Source organism: Lytechinus variegatus, chromosome 11 (genome assembly GCF_018143015.1).
Source record: "Lytechinus variegatus isolate NC3 chromosome 11, Lvar_3.0, whole genome shotgun sequence".
Lineage (NCBI taxonomy): Eukaryota > Metazoa > Echinodermata > Echinoidea > Temnopleuroida > Toxopneustidae > Lytechinus > Lytechinus variegatus.
The window spans coordinates 20,240,056-20,265,208 of record NC_054750.1 but is presented as its reverse complement, the minus strand read 5'-3'; the positions used below and the strand labels follow the sequence as shown (position 1 = coordinate 20,265,208).

Below are 25,153 nucleotides of genomic sequence, written 5' to 3'. Positions count from 1 at the left end.
GCTTTAAATCATTTTTACTGGAATAGTATAGTATTTAATTTCCATATGAAAACAATACAAATACAAAACACATGGACAGCCCTGATTTACTTTTGTCAACTTGACAGTACTGTTCTTCTTTGGGGTCCCTATAATGATGATTGTAATTGATTTGCCCTCCCTCCCCCCTCTTTATTTGGAAGCATTATGTTTTCATGTTGTCAGTTGTCCTGTTTGTCGAATTAACTTCAAACTTGGCTCCTTTATGTATTGTTTCATAAGGGTTACAATATATACATGTCTGTATATATGCCAATTACATTTTCATGCCCATGGCCTATTTCTCTGCTTGCTACCATGCTCAAAGACCAATCCCATTTCTCAGGTCTCCAAAAGCCTACACCCTCTGTAGCCTCGCCTGCAGTAGATCCTGCTTGGTCCTCCAGTCTTTCTCCCATGAGAGGAATCATCAACATCCCCAACCAGGGTGCTACATAAGTACTTGCCTGATTACCTGGGGCAAGTAAAAGTCTGGCAAGTGTTTTGAAGAAAAGACTAAAACTACTTGTCCGAATTGAGCAAGCGAAATTCTCACAGTAGAATGACCAAAATTAGGGTCGATATGATATTGTATTGACCCTAGTTTTGGTCATGGCAGGCAAGATAAAATCACATTGGAAAAAGAAATGCAAAAACAAGGTAGATCAGTTCATGTCAAAAAAGAGAAAAAGGTCAATGGTTTATAAAACTGCAAAACTTTCTTTTGAACAGGTAAAACTATATTTTCAGGGATTTGGGGGGCAAGTATATTTCAACTATTTAAAAATTTACTTGCCTGACTGGGCAAGTGCTTCTAAAAGTTATGTAGCACCCTGCCCCAACTAATTCATTCACCCCATGACCATATATTGGAGCAGGGAAATATGAAGGCCTAAAACTTCATAGGAATGCACATCAGAAAATTCTTACAGTATAAACACAAGGTGGCTCGAGCATATGTTGGGTAAAGATCATGACCTAGAATTTGTTTGCTTTATACTTTTGCCATGCTGCTTCTGTCACTGTAGTCCACCAATGGCCACCAGCCCATCAATGTCAAGTGATGTCTCCATTTTGTTCATGCAACCCAAACATCAGACGGAGGTTGTAACTATCCGTCAAGTCCCACATGGTTCCCAGTATTGACTGGATCAACTGGCGGGTTTCCTCCACACAACTTTTTGTTGCTATGCATGATGCTCGGCGCGATTGAACCATGACGTTATACTACTGGGTTCTTCTTGCAGATATATTGAGGATGAATGATGCAATTTTCTTCACATAGGGTAGTTCACTTGTATTCCTTCATCTGTAGTGTATAAGATTTTGACTTGCCTTCTTTTGTATTCCTTTATATTGTGCAAATACGGTACATTGCAACATTATCAAGTTGAATGTTCTCTTGTGGAAGCAGTGTATTTTGATTATTATAAAAATTAGTTCTGCCAATCTTTCATCTTTGACAGTGTGTACCACCATACACAGAGACTCATAGTTATTATTTTTTGGGGGGAGGAATCATATTTTATTGAGAAAAATCTTTGTGTCATGATGTCACTGAACAGTTGTGAAATATGATAAAAATTGTACTGCTAGCCTGCTCCGAGTATGTTTAACTATTTCTAATTTGGACTTTGGATGAAGTTACTAAAATGGCTTGTCACATTTTTATTTATGTACATGTAGGTGGTCAATAAAATACATTGTAAATTGTTTTACCTTTGCTCTATGTAATGCAATATGACTGAAATTGTGTGAGGTATTTTTGACATGAGATTGTATTGCCTTCAAATTTATTTGAATTAAAAAATATCATGATGAAATACTATATATATTCATGTTTTCATTCTCTTTGTGTTGTAATGAAGAAAAACAATTTAATGTACTGTATAGTTAGAAATGGGAAAAATGGCTAGTGTGGGGAGAAAGTGAAGGGGTAGGGGCAAGATGAAGATTTGGAGGGAATGAAAAAATAGGGAAAGGGGTGAGTGAATGTGAAAGAAAAGGGGAGAGCAAGAAAGAAAATTTGGGGTGGGGAGAGGAAAGAGAAGAGGGAGGAAAGAGAAAAGTGACAGATTGAGAGATGGAGGATGGAGAAAAAATGAAGGATGGAGAGAAGAGAGGAAGTGAAGGATAAAAGAGGAAAGGAAGGAAAGGTGAAGGAGAGGGAGAGAAAATGAAAGGACAGGAAAGAGATAATGAAAGAAAGGAAAGAAAAAGAGGGATTTAGAAAGGGAGGGAGGAAAGAAAATGAAGGGTATGAGAGAAAGTCAAGGGATTGAGGGTAAAGAAAGAGGATGGATTAGAGAGGCACAGGGGGAAACTCTGGAGCATGTTGCATGAAAGGAAAACTCTGCCAATTATCTTCCCAGAGTTTTCCAATGTGTTATTGTCTTTGTTTTTGTCTATTTGCCAGAGTTTTTATATGGCAAAAGTTTTATGAAACAGGCTCCTGGTACCCGGGTAATTCTATTGGGACCACATAAATCTGTTTGACTTACGAGAAATTTGACCTAAAAAAGGTATAACAAATTTTTTTAATATTACTAAATCAAGTCTAAAAAATTGCGAAGGTTGATTTAGGCAGAGTTAAATGTATTGGACATTGGAAGTGGTGGGATATCTATGAAAACAAGCACCAGGGTCAACTATGCCCCTTCCATCATAAGGCAAGAGCTACATGAAGCACTAAAATCACACCCCTCCATTCCAGGGGTCCGTTGCAGAAAGAGTTGCGTTTAAACGCAAGTCAAAAAATCAATCGCAAGTCCAAAATGCGCGCTGTTGATTGGTTGAAAATCAAGTTGCGCATGATTTTCAGAGTTGCGATTGATTGCAACTCTTTCTGCAACGGGCCCCAGGTGTTTCTTTTGGTTGCTCACCAATTCTTCATTTTCTGCCCTTTTTTACGCCCCCCATTTCTTTTACTTTATTGGATCCCCTGAAATTGGAGCATAGGACAACTACCCCAGTGCCTCCCACTAAATAGATACCCCACTCGAAATGAAGAAAGAAAGACTTCTAACGTCAAAATCATTTACAGATATCATTTTATTAATTGAATTGCATCAGCATTTGTAGTATAAATGTAAGATGCACAAATCACAAATTCTGCCGGAGCAAAATAAATACACTTCCCCTCACATGATATCCATACATGATAGGAATCTGAAAAAAAATATATAACAAAATCTTTTCAACTAGTAACAATAAAGATTAAATTTCCAATAACAGTAGTTTTAGAAAGTAAAAATAAATTAGTCAGAATCAACAAAACATACATATGAAATATGTTTATGGCCACTACATTTGTTCATTTGATAAATAGTGTGTTTGTGCATGCTGGCAAAAGTACAATTTGTCCAGATAAAGTATTTCAGGGCCGAAAAATATATTAAAACTAGGGCATTTCTTCAGAAAGATAAAAAACAAAACAATAAATCGAAAGGGATACATGAATTATAATTAACATTTGGTGACACATAGCGATCTAAATTAACCTCACAATATTCTTGTTGTATCATTAATATCAAATGGTATACAAAATGTTACACATCAAGATTTCAAAGTTTGCAATGTATACATTCTCTCCTTTTTTCTCTGAACCAAGAAGAATGTTAGCATTCAAATCTCACATGTATCTACCTGTATTGAGCATTGACAAAATTTCATGTCAGTAATTAATTATCATATCGGGACCCTGTTGCATAAAACTTTGCCATGCAATGGTAACTTCCCTGAATTCCTTAAAGGGGAAGTTCACCCTGACAAAAACTTTATTGTAACAATAGCAGAAAAAATAAAAAATATTGCCGAAGGTTTGAGAAAAATTCATCAAATAATTAAAAAGTTATTAGAATTTCAATTATTTGATTTGTGACGTCATATGCGAGCAGCATTCCTACATAGCAAATGGTAAAAAATCAATGAAATGTAATTTTCTCAGAAAATTGATAATGGTTTTCGCTGTACCTTTTGTATATCAATAGACAAATCATTTCACACCCGATCATGAATAGAAAGAAAATAAAGTCATCAGGAACCATGCAAAATTTGAAATTCATGCATTTTATATTACATAACACATGGGCAGCTGCTCGTTTATGACATCACAAATGCAAAATTTTGAACTCTAATAACTTTCTTACTCTTTAAAACGGATTTTCCTCAAACCTTCACTAATATTTTTTACTATTTTTTGCAACAAAGTTTTCTTCAAGGTGAACTTCCCCTTTAATTTTGATTGGCTGCTTAGCATCATTACCATGGTAGTTACCATTGCATGGTAAAGTTACTATAAAAGTAACTTTCATGCAATGGGCCCCTAATGGCTCAGAATGAGATACCATAACTACATGTATGCCACAAGTTTGGTTTGATTTATTGTTTCCTTCTGCAACAATATTATTCATATAAAACATTTTTTCAGAACATAAACAAATACAATATATTGATTACTCTTTCTGGCATGGACCGTAAAAAAACTATATTAAAAAATATAATTCCAAACAAAAATGATCTACTACCAAATTATTCTAACACTGACAATGGTTGACGATGTTAAGAGTTAGAGCAAATATTGCATGAATTAAAGATGAGTGCAATATTTGCCCCAACGAGTGGAATACATGCATTTCTAGTACCCCCTGTAGAAAAGACATCCAATAACATTAATATAATGTTATGTTTTCATTCATTAGACTGTGCAACATGTCACGATATTACACAGCAAGGTTTGTGCATACTGTGTGCCTATGGGGGATTTGTCAGTCTGACATTTTGTGCAAACAATTCGGACCAAAACAGATATTTTCAATGCCCTGTTCAATTGCCCTCATAGATAATAATGAATAATAACATTCTCAGTTGTACATCAGAAGAATGTAGACTCAAATCTTTTAGATTGCATTTTTCCCCAAAATGGCATGTCTGAAGCCTCAAAAAAGTTTATTTAGTGAAGAAAGAATGTCACAGCCTAGATGAGTCATGTGCATAAAACTTTTTACAGGGAAAACAGAGGTTTATTTCTCTACCATATTTTTTTCCTGTGTCAAAGTCAATATTTGGCAGAATTGGGGTACCCTAGAGAATTCAAGTTTCACAAGAGTTTTTAAGGTAAGAAGTCTCATGCAATGTACAGTGTCTGCTTGACCTCTACAGAATCTGCCAAGAACTCAGGGGATGTTTCAGCTCTCTACCATTCAATGGTATGCTAAAGCCAAAATAAAAGGCCAAGGAATTTACCTATCTGAGTAATGATAGTAGGTAAGTTCTCTGTTTCATCCGACTGCCAATAATGCATGAATAATTCAAGGAGAGCAACCAGAGGTCTACAGCTCTACGTTCTCTCCGAGGAACCTGGCATGTGAAAGCCTTGCACGAGAACAGACATGCAGATCCTATACAAACGGAGATGACAGAACTGGAGATTTAATCATTCTGTGGTCCCACATACTCATTTCTGTGTCTAGTTTACCCATGTGATCTCACTCATGGTCACTGGTGCTCTGCAGGAATATCAGGTTCTGGTTTCACAAACTCACTTCTGCATCCAGTTGACCCAATTTGATCTCAGAGTCTCTTGCACTCTACGGGAAATCGGTCTCTGATCCCACACACTAATTTCTGCATCCAGTTGACCCAATTTTATCTCGGTCATAGTCACCGGTGCTCTGCGTAGAAATCGGTCTTCGGTCCCACAAACTCATTTCCGTGTCTTCTCACTCATCCCAAGGACTCATATCTGTGTCAATGGCAACACAATTATACGCAGCATACCTCAGCTTCTCCTCTGTGATCTTTGCACTGCAATGATATACAGAAAGAGGAATATGTTAACAAAATCTGGGTGTTGCATTTTTTCTTCAAATTTTTTGCACTTTAATTAAATATTGTGGCTACAAACATGTAAACAAAAATACTCCAGACAGCTGTTTTTCATGTGCGATTGCAGATATTTGTTTTATGTTTCTATGTCAATAAAGACCATTATTGAATTGAATTTAAATTGAAACGAAACAATGAAATTACAATAAAAAATGAAAGTTCTATAGAGAGAAACTTACCTTGAATATACTGGTAAGAACAATGTGTTGGAGCATGTAGATGACTCAGGTAAGGCATCAACCTTGTCTCTAGAAAAGAATGAAAAGAGAAAAAAACAATTCAGATAAGTTAAAGTCAGTCTGTATTGAGCTTAAAGGTACATGCCAGTTTTGGTAATGATATAAAAATGAGTTCGTACAGAATCCATTGAAATGAACACCAAAGTGTCTGTATAAATAAAACACATGTACAAAAGGATTCTGGAAGAAATGTGTAATTGCTGAGAAATCAGCAAATTAGCACAGGATTTGGGTCAACCGTCAGGCCGACATTCAAAGCAATAATAATACACTGTCCCACGTGTGCTTATCTGTGTTGGTGATCTTCAGCATAAACATTTTTCAGCGTAGATTTCAAGATTTTACAAAGTGTACCAGATCTAGATCCTCGATGATATACTGACAACTAAGCCTGGTTTTACAGACTTTCTCATGAAATCAGTGTTTACTGCAACTTCTGGCATTCTATTTAAAAGAGAAGTGAATTATGATATGTGGACACCAGGGGTGATATTCTGAAACTCTGTCATAACTTTTGTTATAAATTTTGTCATTTCTCTCCGAGATGTGACACCGCTATGATTGTCACAAATCGGTATTCTGAACATTGTCTTTTCCCTGTCATATCTCTCAAAGTTCCCACCCATCTTTTCGGAAGCAAACCAATCAAAATCATCGTTAGTTCCCAGTGGGAGCCCTTCTAGCCAATAGGAAGGCCCCGTGGCAGGTAGGGCGTATCCCCAAAACAGTTGCTGGCATCGCGCAACTACGCGTATATTGATGCGCTTAATTACAAAGAGAGACAGGGAGCTGTGAAGGATTTTAGAGGAGAAGTAAAAAAGTAAGGAAAACAGAGAAAAAAGGGGAATAAATATGTAGGGCCTAACTAATTGTAGCATGAAAAAATAATTTTGAAAATTGTCATGGATGATGAGTGAAACTAATACCACAATCTAATCTTAATAATAATCATTTGCTTCACATTCAGTCGGCAGGGTATCGGGATATTTGGTACTAAAAGATATGACAAAATTTATGACTGCTACCCCTCTGTCATAACTTTTGTCATATCTTTTGCTTGTATAAAAGGATTACGCGCATTTAAAGCCGCGTATTTTTGCTGCGCGCTAAAGAGAAGAGACAAAATTTATGACAATTTTTGTGACAAAAGTTATGACATCCACCAGAATACCGATTTTGTCATATCTCTGAGGTAAGATAAAATATGGAGAAAAGACGATGTTCAGAATACCGCCCCAGGGTCCCATCTTACAATGAATTATAATTGATCCACTCAATCTCAACTAGGGAAAGCCATTCTATTAGGTTCATACACACATTTCAATCTTCATCAAGCCATCCTTTCACTCTGTCATTCTATCACTGTTATTCATTCATGCCTCATTATCTCAACTACTGTTTCCATCTCCATTCACAAGCTCACCTTCATCATGTTTCCATCCCCCAAACCAGTTGTGTAAATATTGACCATGCTGTATTACCCCCACCATGAAGAACCCCATGTTCAACTCCATCTGTTTATACTTTCCTTATCCCTTTGCCTTCCTCCAAATATTATCTAACTATGTACACTGAATTATGTATTGTAGTTTAGTACAGAGAACAAAGTCAGTTGTGAATGTGACTCTAAGCCAAGCAGACATGCCTAGTTATTGAGTAGAGATCGAGACCGAGTATGAGTTCAAGTGCGTATTAGAGTAAGAATACGCATACACAAAGCATTCATGTCATTAATTTTCATGCAGGAAATTTGCACTATCTCCTTTAGAGAAGCAAACAGATACAATGATGCCTGGATGAGTATACATCACATTTAGAAAACAGTTTGGCTAGACGTATGTATTTTATATGTCAGGGTTGCTGGATTTTCATAGCAGTAATTAATTGGATTAATTGCAATAAATACGGGGCACAGACCATGTTTTTGTGATTTATTTGTTTGATTCTCACTTGAATACGATCTGAAGAAAATACTAAGGTGCAAAGCTGCCCCGAATAAGCAGGAAATACATAGTGGCCAAAAAGGAGTTCTCAATTTGTAGGTTTAATCAACCAATGAAATCATTGTATTTTTTCTGTCCAAAGTGTTTTTATTGATGTCAAATTTGTAATATGGAAAACAAGAAAATAGTCTCCTTCACGTCCAAACACAAGTAATCGCAACTCCATTGACATATGATGACATAGAAGTCAAGCTGTTCAGAAGTACTATGAAGCCCATATTATGGGCTAATCAATGAGGGTTTCTTATGCAGAACACTCAGCTGGTTAGTAATAAAACATGCATGCAACTTGTTATCCTGGAAAACACTCCGTCCCTCGGATAGGACGTTAAATGGAAGCCCTGTGTAGAGGAGAGACGCCACCTTGAAGGTTAAGTATCCACTGCACTATTCGTATAAGAGTAGGGGGAAACCCCAGTGTAGTGGTCCACCTGCACTTCCAAATCAGTCACATCGGGAGTAAGACCTGGGGGTCATAGTGGTTCGGTTCGCTTTTCGCCTTCCAGGCACAGGTGACACCAAAACAAATAATAATGAAAAAATACTTCGTTTTTTTTTCTTTCTAATACACCACCAAATAATAATAATAATCGTACTTTGCTTTTTCCTAGCTTTCTAATACAGCAACCCATCACAACTAAAAAAAAAAACAAAAATGAACTATATGATAAACTTACCCTCTATCTGGACATATATAGAGAGGAGCAGGAAGGCGTCGACGACCAGTCACAAACCTCAGGAAACGACTTCTATCCTCTGTAAAGGTAAAAGAAAAAAAGAAGCTAAACCAGGTACCAATTTCTCTGATTCTCTGTATTGCTATTTGCAAGTGGTTTGAATGATACACTCTAAATTGCATGGATTTGGAATGGCTTCAAATTGGCTGCAGCTGTGGTCCGGATGGGTTCTTGATTTAATTGGATCCTAAACATTTTTTTTTAGTCTCAAAGGACTCGAAATTAATCCTTTGAGATGGATGTATGAGATTCTGAGCCAGATTTTAAGGGGCTAAAGTGTAACTAGCTGAAAAAATTGAATAAGTATTTTAAAGTCTATGAAAGCTCACTTGGATACTTGAATTGCAACATATAAGTTGTATCTAGCACTGGGCATCGATAGGAATGAACTTGAATCTACATGGCATTGGAAATTGATTGTAATTATTCTGTTAAGGGAAGATTATCATGTGTTTTCATGGGGTTTGACACCATTCAGATGTAAATCCCCAGAGTAGATTGAAATTTATGACCAGCAGATGTAATGCTACTGAAAATTGCCTTGCTGTAGAGTCATGATCTAATACTTTCCCTGCCAGAAAATGCTCAGTGATAGATTTGTCATTTTACCATGGGTGAATTTAGTGAGTGCTTCCCAGAGATACTTGACCCTGACGTCTAATTCCTCAATATCTTCATAGAAAGCTGAAATGAAACATAAATCATTCATTCATTATTCATTCGCATCTTCATATATATATATATATATATATATATATATATATATATATATATATGTGTAAAGTTATACATGTACAACAGTTTTTGGCAACTCTTTTTCCTGAATTATGTTTTATTTCAGCTTTATATACATACATATATATACAGTGCGTCCCAGAAAAAACGAAACCGAGATTTAGCGATCATTTATCATTACTTAATCATAAATAAAATAGACAAATGACCTACCATTTTAAAGCGTAGAATCTCCTCTTTCATCTGATATTACTTAGATTATTTTTCATTCACGCATGAGTGAGCAAATACAATTAAAAAAAAGGATATCAAAAAATCATTTGGCGGGGGGTATCTGGGTTTCAAAAAGAAAACCACATTTCTGAAAAGTTCAATATTTCCTCTTTAATTTGATACATAAATTACAGAAAATGGTGAAGAAATAACAAAGTTCTGGTCATTTGAAATAAGGCTTGAATTTCAATAATTTCATAAAAATGAAGAGGTTCTCCAGGCTGGCTTTCAAACTCACTCGACACTCTGTTTTGTTGACGATCAGCCATGCATTAAAATCTTTTGTTCACCATGCGAAAGCTTCTGTGGGAAACCGTGAAATTACGTTTATCTCATGAAATTATGAAAATACAAGCCTTATTTCAAATAACCAGAACTTTTTTATTTCTTCACCATTTTCTGTAATTTAGGTACCAAATTAAAGAGCAAATATTGAACTTTTCAGAAATGTGGTTTTCTTTTTGAAACCCAGATACCCCCCCACCAAATTAGTTTTTGGTATCCTTTCTTCAAATTGTTTTTGCTCACTCATGCGTGAATAAGAAATAACCTAAGTAATATCAGATGAAAGAGGAGATTCTAAGCTTTAAATTGGTAGGTCATTTGTCTATTCTATTTATGATTAAGTTATGATAAATGATCGCTAATCTCGGTTTCGTTTATTCTGGACGCACTGTATATATATATATTATATATATATATGTATGTATATAAAGCTGAAATAAAACATAATTCAGGAAACGTATTATTCATTCATTCATTATTCATTTCGTTATATCTTCATAGAAAACTGAAATGAAGTCTAATCATTATTCTGAAATTATTCATTCATTCACAAATAATCTATTCAGTCTACAGATATCCCTTTCAACTAAAGATGTGAAATAAAAACACTACAACATGAACAGATGATAGAACAAACTCACAAAGAAGTGGCTCCAATTAAAATAATAATATTATACATGTAAACAATAAATGATCAAAAAATTACATTAGATACAATCGATGCAATGGAAAGTCATTTGTTTTGCCACTAAACATTGTGTTTATTGAGATTGTTTCTCTTTTTGAAAAAAACTTCCTCTGAGACTTTATAAATTAAAACATAATTATTAAATTGTTTCAAACCAGGGAGCATCTCCTGATATGGAAAGTGTTTATCAATGAAACTTCATCCAACCCTAAAATAATGCTAATAATGTGAAAGGTGAGGATGTATTTCTACTAAATATGTTTGTTAAAAGATGTTATGTAATCATTTACATTCCATGAACGCGGATTTCAAAGCGTTGTTGGTACAGTGGCAGATACATAATTTTGATCAATGCGAGTATTATGACATCGCTAATCAATGCATAAAAATGTGTATTGAATATGTTCTTGATAATTATCAATATCGGTAAGAGAATTTTCTTACCGATAACAGCGCTACTGGACATACAAAAAGGTTGATTGTTTTATGGAATTGTCCAACCATTAACATGAATACAAGCTGTTTTCAATTTCTATTTCTAGTTTTCATGATAAATAATTGTAATACAAAGAAATAGAAATTGTGGCATAGCAAAATTTGAAAAAAAAAATTCTCAGAGAGTTTCAGCTTGTAAAGTAATCCAGAACCTGGGGGAAATCATATCCTGAGTTAGAGTCACTTACTAGTCTTCTTCAAGTCCTCCACCGTGATCATAGGATCTCCGCAGATCTTTCTCTCGAGCTCTTGCCAGGTCAGGAGGTCAAGGACAGCTTGAGGGATGACCTTCAAAAGACCTTGTCTCAGGGACTCTACCTGAAAAATACATGGAGGAAGGGGGTGCATCATCAGCTGGTTCAGCAAACTTTCTGTACACTTAGAAAATTTATCCTTAAAATAAAAGAAGTTCCTGCAGCAGTCTCGAGAACACCTTCAATCTTACCAGATTGCGTAATCTTACAGGACATTGGTATTTGGTGGATGGAACTTTACAAATTTCCTTTGATAAAACACCCTTTTCCCCTTTTTAAAAAGACCTGTTCTGTTAAATTGCAGAAAATTTTCTGTCTTATGAATTTACAGAATGATTCTGTTAATGCTTTTTGCAAAATCTTCTTTGGTTTTTCTGTAAAATCAGGTTTTTTTAACAGTGTATGGTTGCTGCAAGTTGACACATATTCCATCAAGAGACAATTTTGTAACTTTAGGGAGTAATCTACCAGGATTTAGATATATAAAGAAATATAGATGTCAAAACACACCAAGTTTAGGAGGGCTTGAATCGTAAGCCAACAATCAGTTACTAAGAAAGAAATAAGGAAAAGAAAGTTAGATTTAGATCAAATTAGATCATCCAAACCTGGACCCCATTTCATTTAAGTTATTATTGACATTTCAACGAAATCCATGACATTTGTTGTAGTCACGATTGGAAGGCAAAGTTACCATGATAGTAATTTTTATACCATGGGGTGCAATATGCTGTAGCAAAATAATATGTATGTACAATGTACCTGTTCTGTGCATTCATTCATTCTAGCCTTCTTTACCAGCCTGCAGTACTCATTCCTGTCATCATACAGTACTTGTGTATCAGTGCAACCATCCTTGAGGGGTACAATAGTCTGGTCACTAAGACTAGTGGTGTAAGTCAGCTCACCAGCAAAAGAAGCCTCAAAGGTTTCCCTATCCATGGATTCTATGAGTTCTATCATCTTCACCTGTGTACAAAAATAAGAATAAACATAGGTATACTCATGTGTTTTATAAAGGGAAGTTCATCCATATATAAAACAGCTTTTGATAAATGCAGAGCAAAAGGAACTTAAAGGTCAAGTCCACCTCAGAAAAATGATGATTTGAATCAATAGAGAAAAATCAGGCAAGCACAATGCTGAAGATTTCATCAAAATCGGATGTAAAATAAGAAAGTTATGACATTTCAAAGTTTGCTTATTTTTAACAAAACAGTTATATGAACGAGCCAGTTACATCCAAATGAGAGAGTCGATGATGTCACTCACTCACTATTTCTTTTGTTTTTTATTGTTTGAATTATACAATATTTCAATTTTTACGAATTTGATGATTAGGACCTCCTTGCCTGAAGCACAAAATGTTAGAATAATGGAATTCCATGTGTTCAGGGAGGAATGAAACTTCATTTCACATGACAATGACGAGAAAATCAAAATATTTCATATTTCAAACAATAAAAAAACAAAAAAAATAGTGAGTGAGTGACATCATCGACTCTCTCATTTGGATGTAACTGGCTCGTTCATATAACTGTTTTGTTAAAAATAAGCGAAACTTTAAAATGTCATAACTTTCTTATTTTACATCCGATTTTGATGAAATTTTCAGTGTTATGCTTGTTGATTTTTTCTCTTTTATTCGAATCAAGTTTTTGTTGGGGTGGACTTGTCCTTTAAGATTCAGTGCATTAACAATATGGTGCGCCATCTATTGGTTGCAGCTAACAGGCCAAATTTCTAACTTCGGGTTCGACATCGCGATCAGGTAGCGCACAGTGCTAGTGTTGTGACCGTGATGCTTCAAAAATGAAAACGATTTGGCAAAAGCGGAGGAAGAATTCACCGAAAACTGTCTGAATCTTGCAAGAAAAATATGCGGCAAATTTCTCTCCCACCTCCTGGACCCTAGTAAACAGCATACGCAAGCAGCATCAGCCAGCACAGAATGATTGCATGCATGCACTAGCACGCAACCGATGTTGACTTATTCCCATGAGGCCTGTCCGCTGCAACCGATAGATGCAGAGCTGCCAACCTGAACAAGATCATTTCAGTATTTTGGTAATAATAATAATATAGGTATATTTACCCAGGGAGCCGCTTCAGTTCCGAAAACTGTTCTCTCAGCGGGCCCTGCTATTATTATTACCTTTAGCTGGGCTGCCTAGGCGCTCAAAGCATTCAAGGAATTTCTTCCTACCGGGTACCCATTCGTCTCACCTGGGTTGAGTGCAGCACAGTGTGGATAAATTTCTTGCTGAAGGAAATTACGCCATGGCTGGGATTCGAAACCCTCGACCCTCTGTTTCAAAGTCCGAAGACTAATTCACTGGGCCACAACGCTCCACACTTGGTGAGGAAATCAGTATTTTCAAAGAAACACCATAGGACAACACATAAAACTGAAACTTGAGAAATCAGTATTTTGCATGAAACCATCAGTATTCTTCTCATTTTTCAGTACTAAATACTGAAAATCCGTACCACTTGGCAGTTCTGTAGATGGTGCTCTGTATTGTGAATTCACCAAATGGAAGGTTATGGATTGTTAAAGTTTTGATCTTGTTGTGTGAGAGAAGCTCCCCCATATGTCATGTAATATAATGCCATGAAACATTTTTTTTTTCAGAAGAGTGTGATATTCTTAAAACTGATATTGCAGAAGACTACTTACGGCAGCTGCATCAACAGTCTTGAAGTCTCTTGACCAGGTTACATGTTCATAACCCATTAGCTTCCACACAAAGGCAGGTAATGACAGAACCTGATTGGATGAAACAAACAAAATATGTTCAGAGGATACATATATGCTCAAAAGTTTATCTTGACTTTAGATTCATCTTATATTTACAGCGGGGCTTAAATCTTGATATTATTAAGGCAAAGCCACTTTTCTAGAAGGCACTTTCCTATATTAGAGCAAAATGGGACGAACAAAGGACATAACAAAATCTCCATTCTGAATACAGTATATACCAATATGCAAACGAATCAATCATTTCAGCTGTAATCGTATTCTACATGACTACAGCCGAAACAACTTATTATGGCTTGCATGAATTAAATAAAAATTGGGGACATATTCATACAGTTTGAGTGTAAATTGAAATAAACGAGATCTTCTAATCATTCATATACTTACGATGGAAAAAATAAATCTATTCATCTGTACTTACTTTGATTGAAACAGTTTCACGTCCGATCCGGGACGCTTCTTCAGATTTATTTTTTCCATCATAATTTGACTATTGATGGATGAATCAAACCTTACATCAGTTCATTCATATACTTATTTATGAACTGAATTTTAAAAAAATTCTTACGAGATGTTCTCTACTTCTGAGACAGGCTCCCATCAACATCCCAATCCATTCATACTTGGCAAATTGACGACACGATGGGTTCGGCAAGTAGACATCACGGTTGATGTTGGAATCATCATTGTTCTGTATCCAAAGAAAGAACACAAAATATTTCAAGGGTAATTAAGCAGTTGATATTCACTTGCTCTACCGGTGTGTTGGCTCACTTGGTTGAGCGTCTGTCTCACAATTGGGAGGTTGCAGTTCAATCCTGGCAGTGTCAGACCAAAAGATGTTAAAAGATGGTAGTTCAACCATTCAAGGAATAGAGCTACGTCGATCTGGCACTGCACAATGGCTGCTGGGCCCACAATGAATCGGATAAACATAATTTTTGAAGTATTTTTATTTCAGACTTAAATTTGAACGATGAAATATAAATTTTCATTTTTTTTCAGACAGTCTATTTCTCAGATAGTCTGATACCACACTGGCTAAACCCATTTGGTCTAACTGTATTTAGTCCACACTACACTTGGTCCAACCATCACTTAGTCTAAGTCTCATTTCATCTAATGTCCAGTTGGTCTAACTTCCTCTTTGTTTACTTATTATTTCTTACTTTGTCAAAAGAAAATTTGGTTCATTAACAGTTTATCTAACCGTATCTAGACTAATGGGGCATTGCAAGAAACTTGCGATCAATTGCAAGTCTAATTTCGTTCTTGAAATCAAGCGTAAGTCGTGCAATTAATTGTAGATGTGCGATTGATTGCAAATCTGCTCCATGAAACAAGGAGTGTAATCTGATTTGCTACAGTTAAAAAAGGGATCAATCAATTGTAAAATTGCAACAGAATATTTGCGATTGATTGCAAATATTTTCTTGCAACACCCCCTTAGTGGTGTTAGATCAAGTTGTTATCAGACAAAATGATTACAGTCTTACTAAAAGCAAGACACTGGTAAATGAGCTAAATGTCGATTAGACCAAATGGTTCGTAGACAAACTGGCTGAGTAGGATTAAACCATGTGGGAAGAAACACACTACATTGTCAATGTTGAAGATACTCATTCCTGAGAAAAATGATGGTTGATTTAGTAATTTCCACAACACTCAAATACCCCCAGAATATCTTCTATGTTATAAGCACATCTTTGAATAATACTAGCTGACTCTAACTTGAAGATGATAAATAGGAGAATCAAAATAAGGTGGTGGGGTGGGGAGGTCAATATTTACCTGATTTGGGGATCTGATAAAGAAAGGTAGAGGAATAGGATCATCTTTCCCTGTTGGACAAAGCTCTTCTGCAAGATCTGCAAGGCTATCACGGAATCCTCCTCCTAAACACACACAGAAAAAGGAATAAAAACAGTTACGCAATACAGTTAAAAGAGCTACATTGTAAGTATAATACTTGATGAATGTAGAAAAATGGATGTTAGAAATGCAATAAGATTAATAGGTTTGTGACACTGCACATATGTGAATTGACTGAGCCAATTTCATCACATGTGACACTCTTTCCAGATTTTGATTGCTTTGGTACATCTATTTTACTTTAATAGAAACACTAAAGTATTGCCGAATGAGAAAATGCAAATCAATTTTAACTATGTCTAGAAGTGAATAATAGTACCCCTCAATAATACTTGGACATTCTAAAGTGGGATTAACTCCAAGGAACTCTAGCACAAAACAAATTTCCTGCCATGGGCTAATGACCAAAGGATGGACTTGATATATCATCAGCAGCAGCAGCATTTATTTTAGTCAGCATGTTCCCTCTTACAAAAGATAACTGACTCACAGACTAAGATGACACCCCCTCCTCCCTCTTCTTTCTGTCTAGCGCATCCTCCTCAGTCAGACCAACCTCACTGCTTTCCCTCTTCATATATTTCCATATTCTTTGGTCTTCCTTTTACTCATATGCTATATACTTCCACATTCCATACTCTTTTTACAGATTCATCATCATCAGGTTCATATACATACATTTCATGGAACATTTAGTGAATTTTACAAACAAATAGTAATTTTCATGGATAAAAAGTCAGTGATTTTCTGTTATAAGCTACTGAAATCCTTGCATCTGATTGGCTCAGAACAAACTGATCCCTGAAAAGATGCTTCATGAAAGACTCCCAGTCTTACCTTGGTCAATGATCCCTTCTGAAAGGAACTTGCACTCCCACCATTGATCATACTGCTGAGGCCATCTGAAGTCTAAAGGCTTCTCAAACTTATCCTTAGGTTTTAGTCCTTCGTACATCTGCGAGATAAATCAAGAATAAGAATTTCAGCGTGTAAATTCCCTCATACTAAGATTTTGAGCACTAACTGACCAAAACTACATCATCTGACAAGGGTAGTTTTTCATTTCCTTCAATCGAACCTTGTGATATAATTTGTAACCCCTCACAGGGACCTTTGTACAGTGAATTGCTGGCATGGGCTACATGTACCTTAGAAGTGATAATACCCAACTTCATCCCAATGAGCAGTCAACATACTATTGCCCTTGCAATCTTGGTAAAATCATTTTCGCTAAAAGCAGGCCTGTGAGTGGGGTTTAAAAAAAATAGGTGAAAAAAGCTGAAAATTTACCTTACTATTTACTTCTCGTCTTGCTTTTTAGAGGTATCTTGCTTATCATGGTGCTCTTGAATGTCTGTATGCGATCTTTTAAAAGACACTTTTGAAAAACACTAACTTCGTAAAGATCCCGAACACGTGAACTGGTTCATTCACTCGCGAGTCTCGATCGTATGTACATGTATATGTACGTATCCAACAACGTACACACGCAATGATTTCGGTGTTGTATGCGGTTTCCGTCTGCTGACAATGCATACCGATTGACGGGCCCATATGCCAACAACGGCAACGGTGCACGGTGTGATCCGCAGCAGTTTCATAGTTACATATACAAAAAATTCGAAACTTCGCGAAGGCAAAATACAAGGCCCCGTAACATGTATATTCACAACACACACATTCTGCTCGCACCCATTTACCTAGACTTGTTTTCCAGCCGTTTTGGATAAAATAGCGGAATTTTGACTTAGAAAAAACGGAAAAGGAACACAGGAAAAAAGCAGAAATTGAAATCGGTCTTAAAATGAAAATAGCGGATTTCCGCTAAATAGCCGAGATTTCACAGCCTATAAAAGATCAAAATCAAATCTGTCAACTAATAATATTTTACAAAATAATAGCATTAGTATATATATATTTGATGGCTTGTCAAATTCATGAGCTTCAACCTTCATACATCTGTTAGAAGACATGTATAAAAAATCAATTCTAAGAGGAAAATATGGTTCTCAATATCAAAGACCAACTTTTCCGAGAGTACAGATGCTTATAATGTCAACATTCTTCTATCAAGTTCACATCTCAGACTGTGAGAGACCTTTACCTGAGAGAAGATGGAGTTCTTGGCAGAGGGATCCTTGAAGGGATCTATCCTGTGATCGGCGGCACTGCGTCTGTTGATGTACAATCTTGGCATCCTAGAGGGCCTCCTACATGAAAATTCAGCGAGTGCAAAAACAATTAATAATTAAAAGATATATATAGAAATGGAGTTGAAGAGGTAGTCATGGCTCTCTTTAGTGAAGATTAATCTCACAATCTGGCGGGTTTTTCATAAAGCTGTTTGCAAGTTACAAGCAACTTCAAGAACAACCAGTGAACCTTTCTTGTGGTAATCAATATACATGAAATTTTCATTGATGTTGATTTCGTGCTTAAGGTTCACCAATCGTTCATAAAGTCACTTGTAACTTACAAACAGCTTAATGAAACACCCACCAGGGATAATTTAGAATGACTATAGAAACTCTACTCAAACATACTGTACATGCACTGGCCAGAATCCACAAGGATGCGTTTTAGAAGATGGCTAACTGCCAATTTGTCTACACCCGCTTGGTCTTCTTTCCATTCAGTCTGAAACTGATCTGAAATTTGTGCCATTTTCATCCGTTTTGGCTCATGTTATATCCATGTAAAAAAAATCATAGAAAATTAATGATGGGTGCCAATGTGAAGTACAACAGCAGATTATGAGTAACACCTTATGAAAATGTTATAACTCCGTGGGTTATGATTTAAAGTGAAAAATAATAACGATACCAAATACGTCCTACCCTGTTTCTGATTGGCTGAGGAAGTGATGGATGAGACCATTCCGCTTCTTAGAGAGGGGTAAGAACTGACGAACAACCTCCAGTGAACGAAAAGACCCCACAGAATACTCCCAAGCAGGCACAATGAAATGAATCACACTGTCTAGTAACTTAATAAACCTAAAAGTAGGAAGGAAATAAAAACAAAACAAAGTATGGTCATTCATTATTGTTAAAGGGCAAACATGATTTTTTAAAAGATGTGAAACTATGAATTTTATATAGCTGTATGTGTAATATACTGTTATATATGGTTGTGTTTGCTGTATTTAGTAATTTCCCCCCTTTGGGGGGGATGTATTAACTACATGTGCAACTTTCTCTGAGCACGGGCCTGTGTAACTTGTTGCAACCAATGTGATACATGAAGCAAGTAAATACACAAATCTACATATAACACAGTTTACAAACCACTTCGTAAATTGGTTATCACATCCCTACCTTTGTAAGACCAATGCTCTCTGGTATAACTTCTCCTTATCTATAAGCTCCAACCGAGGATATCTGTTGGAATAAGCAAAGGAATTAACAAACTGATTTAAAAACTAGAATGAAATAACTGCACAGCATATCACTCAAAAGACTATGGGTATTGGAAATATACAGACAAAAATCAAACCAAAATTACTTTGTTGAGATATATAGTACATCCAACCCCTTTATGCCTGACCTTGCTTGAAATGATTAATCTCTTCTTCATGCTTCATATGGAAAGGTATAATGCTCTAAATAATCACTGTGGGAGTAGCCCAATGAGTGAAATCAATTTGAGAAAATTGGAGTTGGACTCACAAAATAATTTGATTATTCAATAGAATTAATCTGAGGGACATAGGTTCGATTCCTAGCCATGGCATGTTTTCCTTCAGCAAGATATTTACCCACTTTGTGCTGCACTCAACCCAGGTGAGGTGAATGGGTACCCATTCATTCCTCAAATGCTTGAGCCCCTATAGGTAGCCAATCTAAAGCCGAGGTAATAATAATAGCAGGGCCGCTGGGAGAACAGTTTTTGTAACTGAAGTGGCTACCCTGGGTAAATATACCATTATCATTATTATTATTATGAATTAGATCCTTAGTCTACATCTTATTCTTCCGGGACAGACAGTAATGTGAAAATAATAAAATTAGAATAGCAAAGAAGAATAACAAAAGAAGAAATATTAACATAAAATTATCTGGATTTCAATCCTTTATTGGACTTCACCTTATCTAGCAAATGATACTTTTCTTCTCATCTTTCAATTCCAAACTCTTTCATTCCACCATCCAGCGGGCCTGTTCATGGTGGACCATTACATACCAGCTCTTTGATATTTCACATCTGTTCTTATTTTTTTCACCTTTATAAGACAACAAATATTTTTTTATTTAGTAAATACTAAAATACATCTAAAACAACTTACCTGACAAGTTCCTTCTTGTCAAAGAGATCAATATTGAGTCCTAGATCTCTCTCTTTCAAAGATTTGATCTTAATCCCATGTATCCTAGTATCCACACCATCATCTGAGAAACATAAAAGAAAGCTAAACCTACTTACTTCTCAATCATTATTACCAAAAAGCAAGTGCCCCTAAAGCCCCCTTTTACAATGGCATTTTTAAACCAAAACTCTTAATAACAGTTTTTTCCCATAGTTCATGCTATCTGTTATTGTTTTTTCTGGATATTCAATAGTCTGGTACTAAGTACTTAGAACTTACAGGACAAGTCCACCCCAACAAAAACTTGATTTGAATAAAAGGAGAAAAATTCAACGAGCATAACGCTGAAAATTTCATCAAAATCGGAGGTAAAATAAGAAAGTTATGACAGTTTAAAATTTCGCTTCATTTCACAAAACAGTTATATGCAACATCTCCGTCGGTATGCAAATGAGGAGACTGATGACATCACTCACTCACAATTTCTTTTGTATTTTATTATATGAAATTATATGAAATATTTTTATTTTCTCGACATTGTCATGTGAAATGAAGTTTCATTCCTCCCTGAACATGTGGAATTCCATTATTCTAACATTTTGTGCTTCAGGCAAGGAGGTCCTAATCATCAAATTCGTAAAAATTGAAATATTGTAAAATTCAAACAATAAAAAACAAAAGAACTAGTGAGAGAGTAACATGATCGACTCTCTCATTTGGATATAACTGGCTCGTTCATATAACTATTTTGTTAAAAATAAGCGAAACTTTGAAATGTCATAACTTTCTTATTTTACATCCGATTTTGATGAAATTTTCAGCAATGTGCTTGTCTGATTTTTCTATATTGATTCTAATCAACATTTTTCTGAGGTGGACTTGACCTTTAATGATTTTTTTTCTATCTTTCTTTGTTTTACATTCAATACTTGCAGACTCGAAAATCTAAAACATAAAGATTGACCAACTTACCCTTGCAAGACTTTATCCTGATTTCAACTGTTGAGTAGAATTGTGTCATGTCTTCCAAGATACAGATGTCTCCTGAAAATGTCCTTTGAAAGAAAAAAAAAAGAAAACCTACAGATATGGAGCTAAATTGAATGTCTGAACACTACAGATCTATTCAAATGCTAATTTGATCAAAATTGTGATGAAATTGCTATGAAAACTGTCTAATAATGTTTTTAAAATCCAGAACTCACAAAGTGCTACTGGCAGTTAAACAAAGTCCCGACTCTGTGAAGTCGAGAGTTTGAAGCTTAATGTTCAATTTTCTTAACTCTTCATGCGTTACGTTCGCATTATTGCACATCCGTAGGCGTGTTTCGTTCGCATTTTTGCACCACACATTTCCCATAGACGTCCCCTGTCCCATTGTTTTCGAACAATTGCATGCCCCGGTGCGTACCTAGCTACAATGTATAGCTTGGCGTTTTTGTATACCGTACATGTGTACCGATCGATCGATCGCGCGTGCGACATTAGTTTAGCGTTTGACGGATTATCGCAGTTTACAAATTACAGAATCGTTGAGTTATCCCAAAAAATCAATACATCCTGAATACAGCCATGAAGTTCATTGAAAAAGGAGAGGAGAAAATCAATAAAACCCTCCTCACAAACAATACCATGGGCCAGGTTTATTGTTAGAAATCTGTGACTCATGGCACGAATGTGAATGAGAGGGGATCACTGCTAAAATAATGCAACACACGGGAGGTTTACAGGTGAACGCATGAAGCACGAGTTAATGCTATTTCTCAATTAACACCAAAGTTATAAAAATGTTGTAAAGGTACAATCTAGATGAACTGCTTTGATTTGAAGTCAGACAGATGTGCGGCAAAATTGAATACAGTATTTTATGGTTTACATCAACTTGTGGAGATGATCTACAAGACTACATCCCCTCACATTACGTCATAATTATATCACTCATGTCATTGTGGAAATTCCTTTTAAAAACGTAAATTAGCAATTAGAGTTTGCAATCCATTGCCAATCAGTTTCTTAAAGCAATGTCTACATGAAAAGAAATCCCACAAAAACTAAAATATGCGGAAAGTGGTTTTCCAATTTTTGAAAATCTGTTAGAAAATGGAAATTCCATTATGTCATAAAGGAAGGGTTAAAAAAAAATGTCTTGCAAATTTGAAAAATTTCACTTAAAAAAAAGAATAAAAACAGAATTTCCATTTCCATTTACCAAACAATGGAAAAATTACTGTCCAGATGAATTGAGTAGGGCTCATTGGCTCTACACTTACTGTTCGATGGTATGATCACTGAGCTTGACTAGATGTTCCCGATCACCGGCCATTACTACAACATGGGTTGGCATATAGTTATCATCATGAGCGTTAACTGTGATAAATAGCTTCCTAAAAATAAGACAAAGAAAAGGGAACTTTTAATAAAACTGGGCGTTGTGGCGTGCGCCTGTAATCCAAGCTATCTGGGGAAGTTACAAATTGATGCAGAGGTTTGAGGTTTAAGCCCTGGTCACGTCTTCACGTATCTGACTGATACACATCTGTAAAAACTCAAATGCACACACCCACACACAAAAAAAAATTGAGGTGAATATGTGAGGCAGGATATGTTGTGTTTTTAAAGAAAGTCTTACATTTTATAAGGATTTGTTATCTGAAAGATTTTACACATATGCTTACCTTAATAACAAATGAAGAGGATAAATATACATGTAATTTCTTATAATTACCTGACTTTTCATCATACAAGTTTATAAATACATCTTCTCCATTGAAACTCTGTTGGTACTTTTTGTCACCATCATTTAGGTAATGTTGCTGTCAAATCTGGTTATCGCCTCTGCTTAAGCCAGTAATGGGTCCATGCCCTAGACTATCTTTCACTATTTGTTATCTAATGCTGTATGAAATGCATCTGTCTGTCTTGTTATTCTAACACACTCCCTCTAGTGCTATTCGTTCAATAAAGTTTTGCACACAGCAACTACTGAAATCCTTGCAATCTGATTGGTTGAAATCCCATACTTACTTGATAATGGTACCTCGCCTCATACCCAATCGTATCCAGTGTTGACCCTGTCTACCATCGCTCTCCCAGTAAGTCGTAGGATCGCCATCGGTCAGGCAAGATGCACTCTCATCATCCTACGTAGAAATAACGATACAGAATTTCATAAATAGAATAAAAGAGATTTTCCCTGACAGGTGTTATAAGCTACTGAAATACGTGCATCTGTTCGGCTGAGAGCAAATACATCAGAGAAAATCACCGACCATCTGCTTCACCCCGATCAGGCAAGATGCGTTCTCATCAACCTATGGACAAATATCAGGAGATCAATTCATTCAGTGCATAGAAAGTGAATTTCGCTAACAACTGTTATAAGCTACTGAAATCTTTGCCTCTAATTAGCTGAGAGCGAATTTGTCAGTGAAAATCATTGACATTCAGGTAATTATGATATTTCATAGTTTTTTTATAATTGCATTTCATTAACATTTTGGTCAGATCTGACAACTTTCCCAGATTTTGATTGGCCGAGACGCACTGTTACTATGGTAACTGTCAGATAAAACAGGACTTGTCGGACATGTCCTTTCATGAAACACTCCCCTGATTGGCTGAGAGAAACTTTGTCAGAGAAAATCACTGACCATTTGCTTCACCCTGATCAGGCAAGATGCAATCGCATCATCTTACTCACAAAGAACAAGGGAGACTTTCATAAACAAATATACATGTGAGTTTCAATTGCAAGTTTATAAGCTACTGAAAACCTTGCATCTAATTAGCGGAGAGCAAATTTGTCGGTGAAAATCATTGACATTCAGGTAATTATGATATTTCATAGTTCTTATAATTGCATACAAAAGAAATAGTGGGGGGGGGTAACATTATTGGTTCCCATATGATACTGACCAGGGAGCACATAAATTTATAACTACTTTGTGATATTAATGCAAAACTTTAAAATATCACAAGTTCCTTATTTTACATCCGATTTAAGAAATTTGGGGGCTTTAACTTAAGAGATCACCAAACAGGTAAGACACCACATTCTAATTGATGGACAAATCTACAATTCATCACATGACTTACTTTCACCAACTGGAAGCATGACGAAAATCTCGCGTTTGAGGGCTGTACCCCATCTTCTCCCAGTAATACAAATCCTATTGCCCTCAAGCATGAAATTTAAGTATAAAACACCTGTTTCTTGACCCCGGTCCGAAGATAATTCACCCCAGCATCTACGGTCACAGCAGGGGCCACACACGATGGATTGCAATGTGTGTAGTTCCGGCGAGCGCATGGATGTATACACGCGTTGATAGAAAGTTTTTTCTTCCTTTCTTTCTTTCTTTCTTTCTTTCTTTCTTTCTTTCTTTCCCCTCTCTCTTCCTTCCTTCCTTTCTTTCTTTCTTTCTTTCTCTCTCTTCCTCCTTCCTTCCTTTCTTTCTTTCTTTCTTCTTTCTTTCTTCCTTCCTTTCTTTCCTTCTTTCTCTCTGTCTGGCTGTCTAATTCTTTTCTTTCTAGACTTATTTTCTTCATCCACCCCCTTTCTACACCTCTAAAGAACGTGCATTTGCCAATCATATCTGTAG

At 36.0% G+C, this 25,153-nt stretch overlaps 1 protein-coding gene across 1 annotated transcript in view; it reads right to left on the bottom strand.

Moving 5' to 3' along the window:
- Positions 1 to 5,488: 5,488 nt before the first annotated feature.
- LOC121424253 (E3 ubiquitin-protein ligase HECTD3-like) overlaps positions 5,489 to 25,153 on the bottom strand; it is a 36,738-nt gene continuing 17,073 nt past the window's right edge. Inside the window, exons 4-20 of the mRNA XM_041619870.1 lie at positions 23,577 to 23,692; positions 22,823 to 22,936; positions 21,525 to 21,607; positions 20,532 to 20,634; positions 19,564 to 19,626; positions 19,084 to 19,242; positions 18,351 to 18,456; positions 17,084 to 17,201; positions 16,166 to 16,269; positions 14,943 to 15,065; positions 14,294 to 14,383; positions 12,376 to 12,582; positions 11,548 to 11,677; positions 9,493 to 9,567; positions 8,824 to 8,902; positions 6,084 to 6,152; positions 5,489 to 5,823 (exon numbers count right to left, since the gene is read on the bottom strand). Coding sequence (XP_041475804.1) covers positions 5,739 to 5,823; positions 6,084 to 6,152; positions 8,824 to 8,902; positions 9,493 to 9,567; positions 11,548 to 11,677; positions 12,376 to 12,582; positions 14,294 to 14,383; positions 14,943 to 15,065; positions 16,166 to 16,269; positions 17,084 to 17,201; positions 18,351 to 18,456; positions 19,084 to 19,242; positions 19,564 to 19,626; positions 20,532 to 20,634; positions 21,525 to 21,607; positions 22,823 to 22,936; positions 23,577 to 23,692 — 1,824 coding nt within the window. The 3' untranslated portion in view covers positions 5,489 to 5,738. The remainder of the gene's footprint in view (positions 5,824 to 6,083; positions 6,153 to 8,823; positions 8,903 to 9,492; positions 9,568 to 11,547; positions 11,678 to 12,375; positions 12,583 to 14,293; positions 14,384 to 14,942; positions 15,066 to 16,165; positions 16,270 to 17,083; positions 17,202 to 18,350; positions 18,457 to 19,083; positions 19,243 to 19,563; positions 19,627 to 20,531; positions 20,635 to 21,524; positions 21,608 to 22,822; positions 22,937 to 23,576; positions 23,693 to 25,153) is intronic.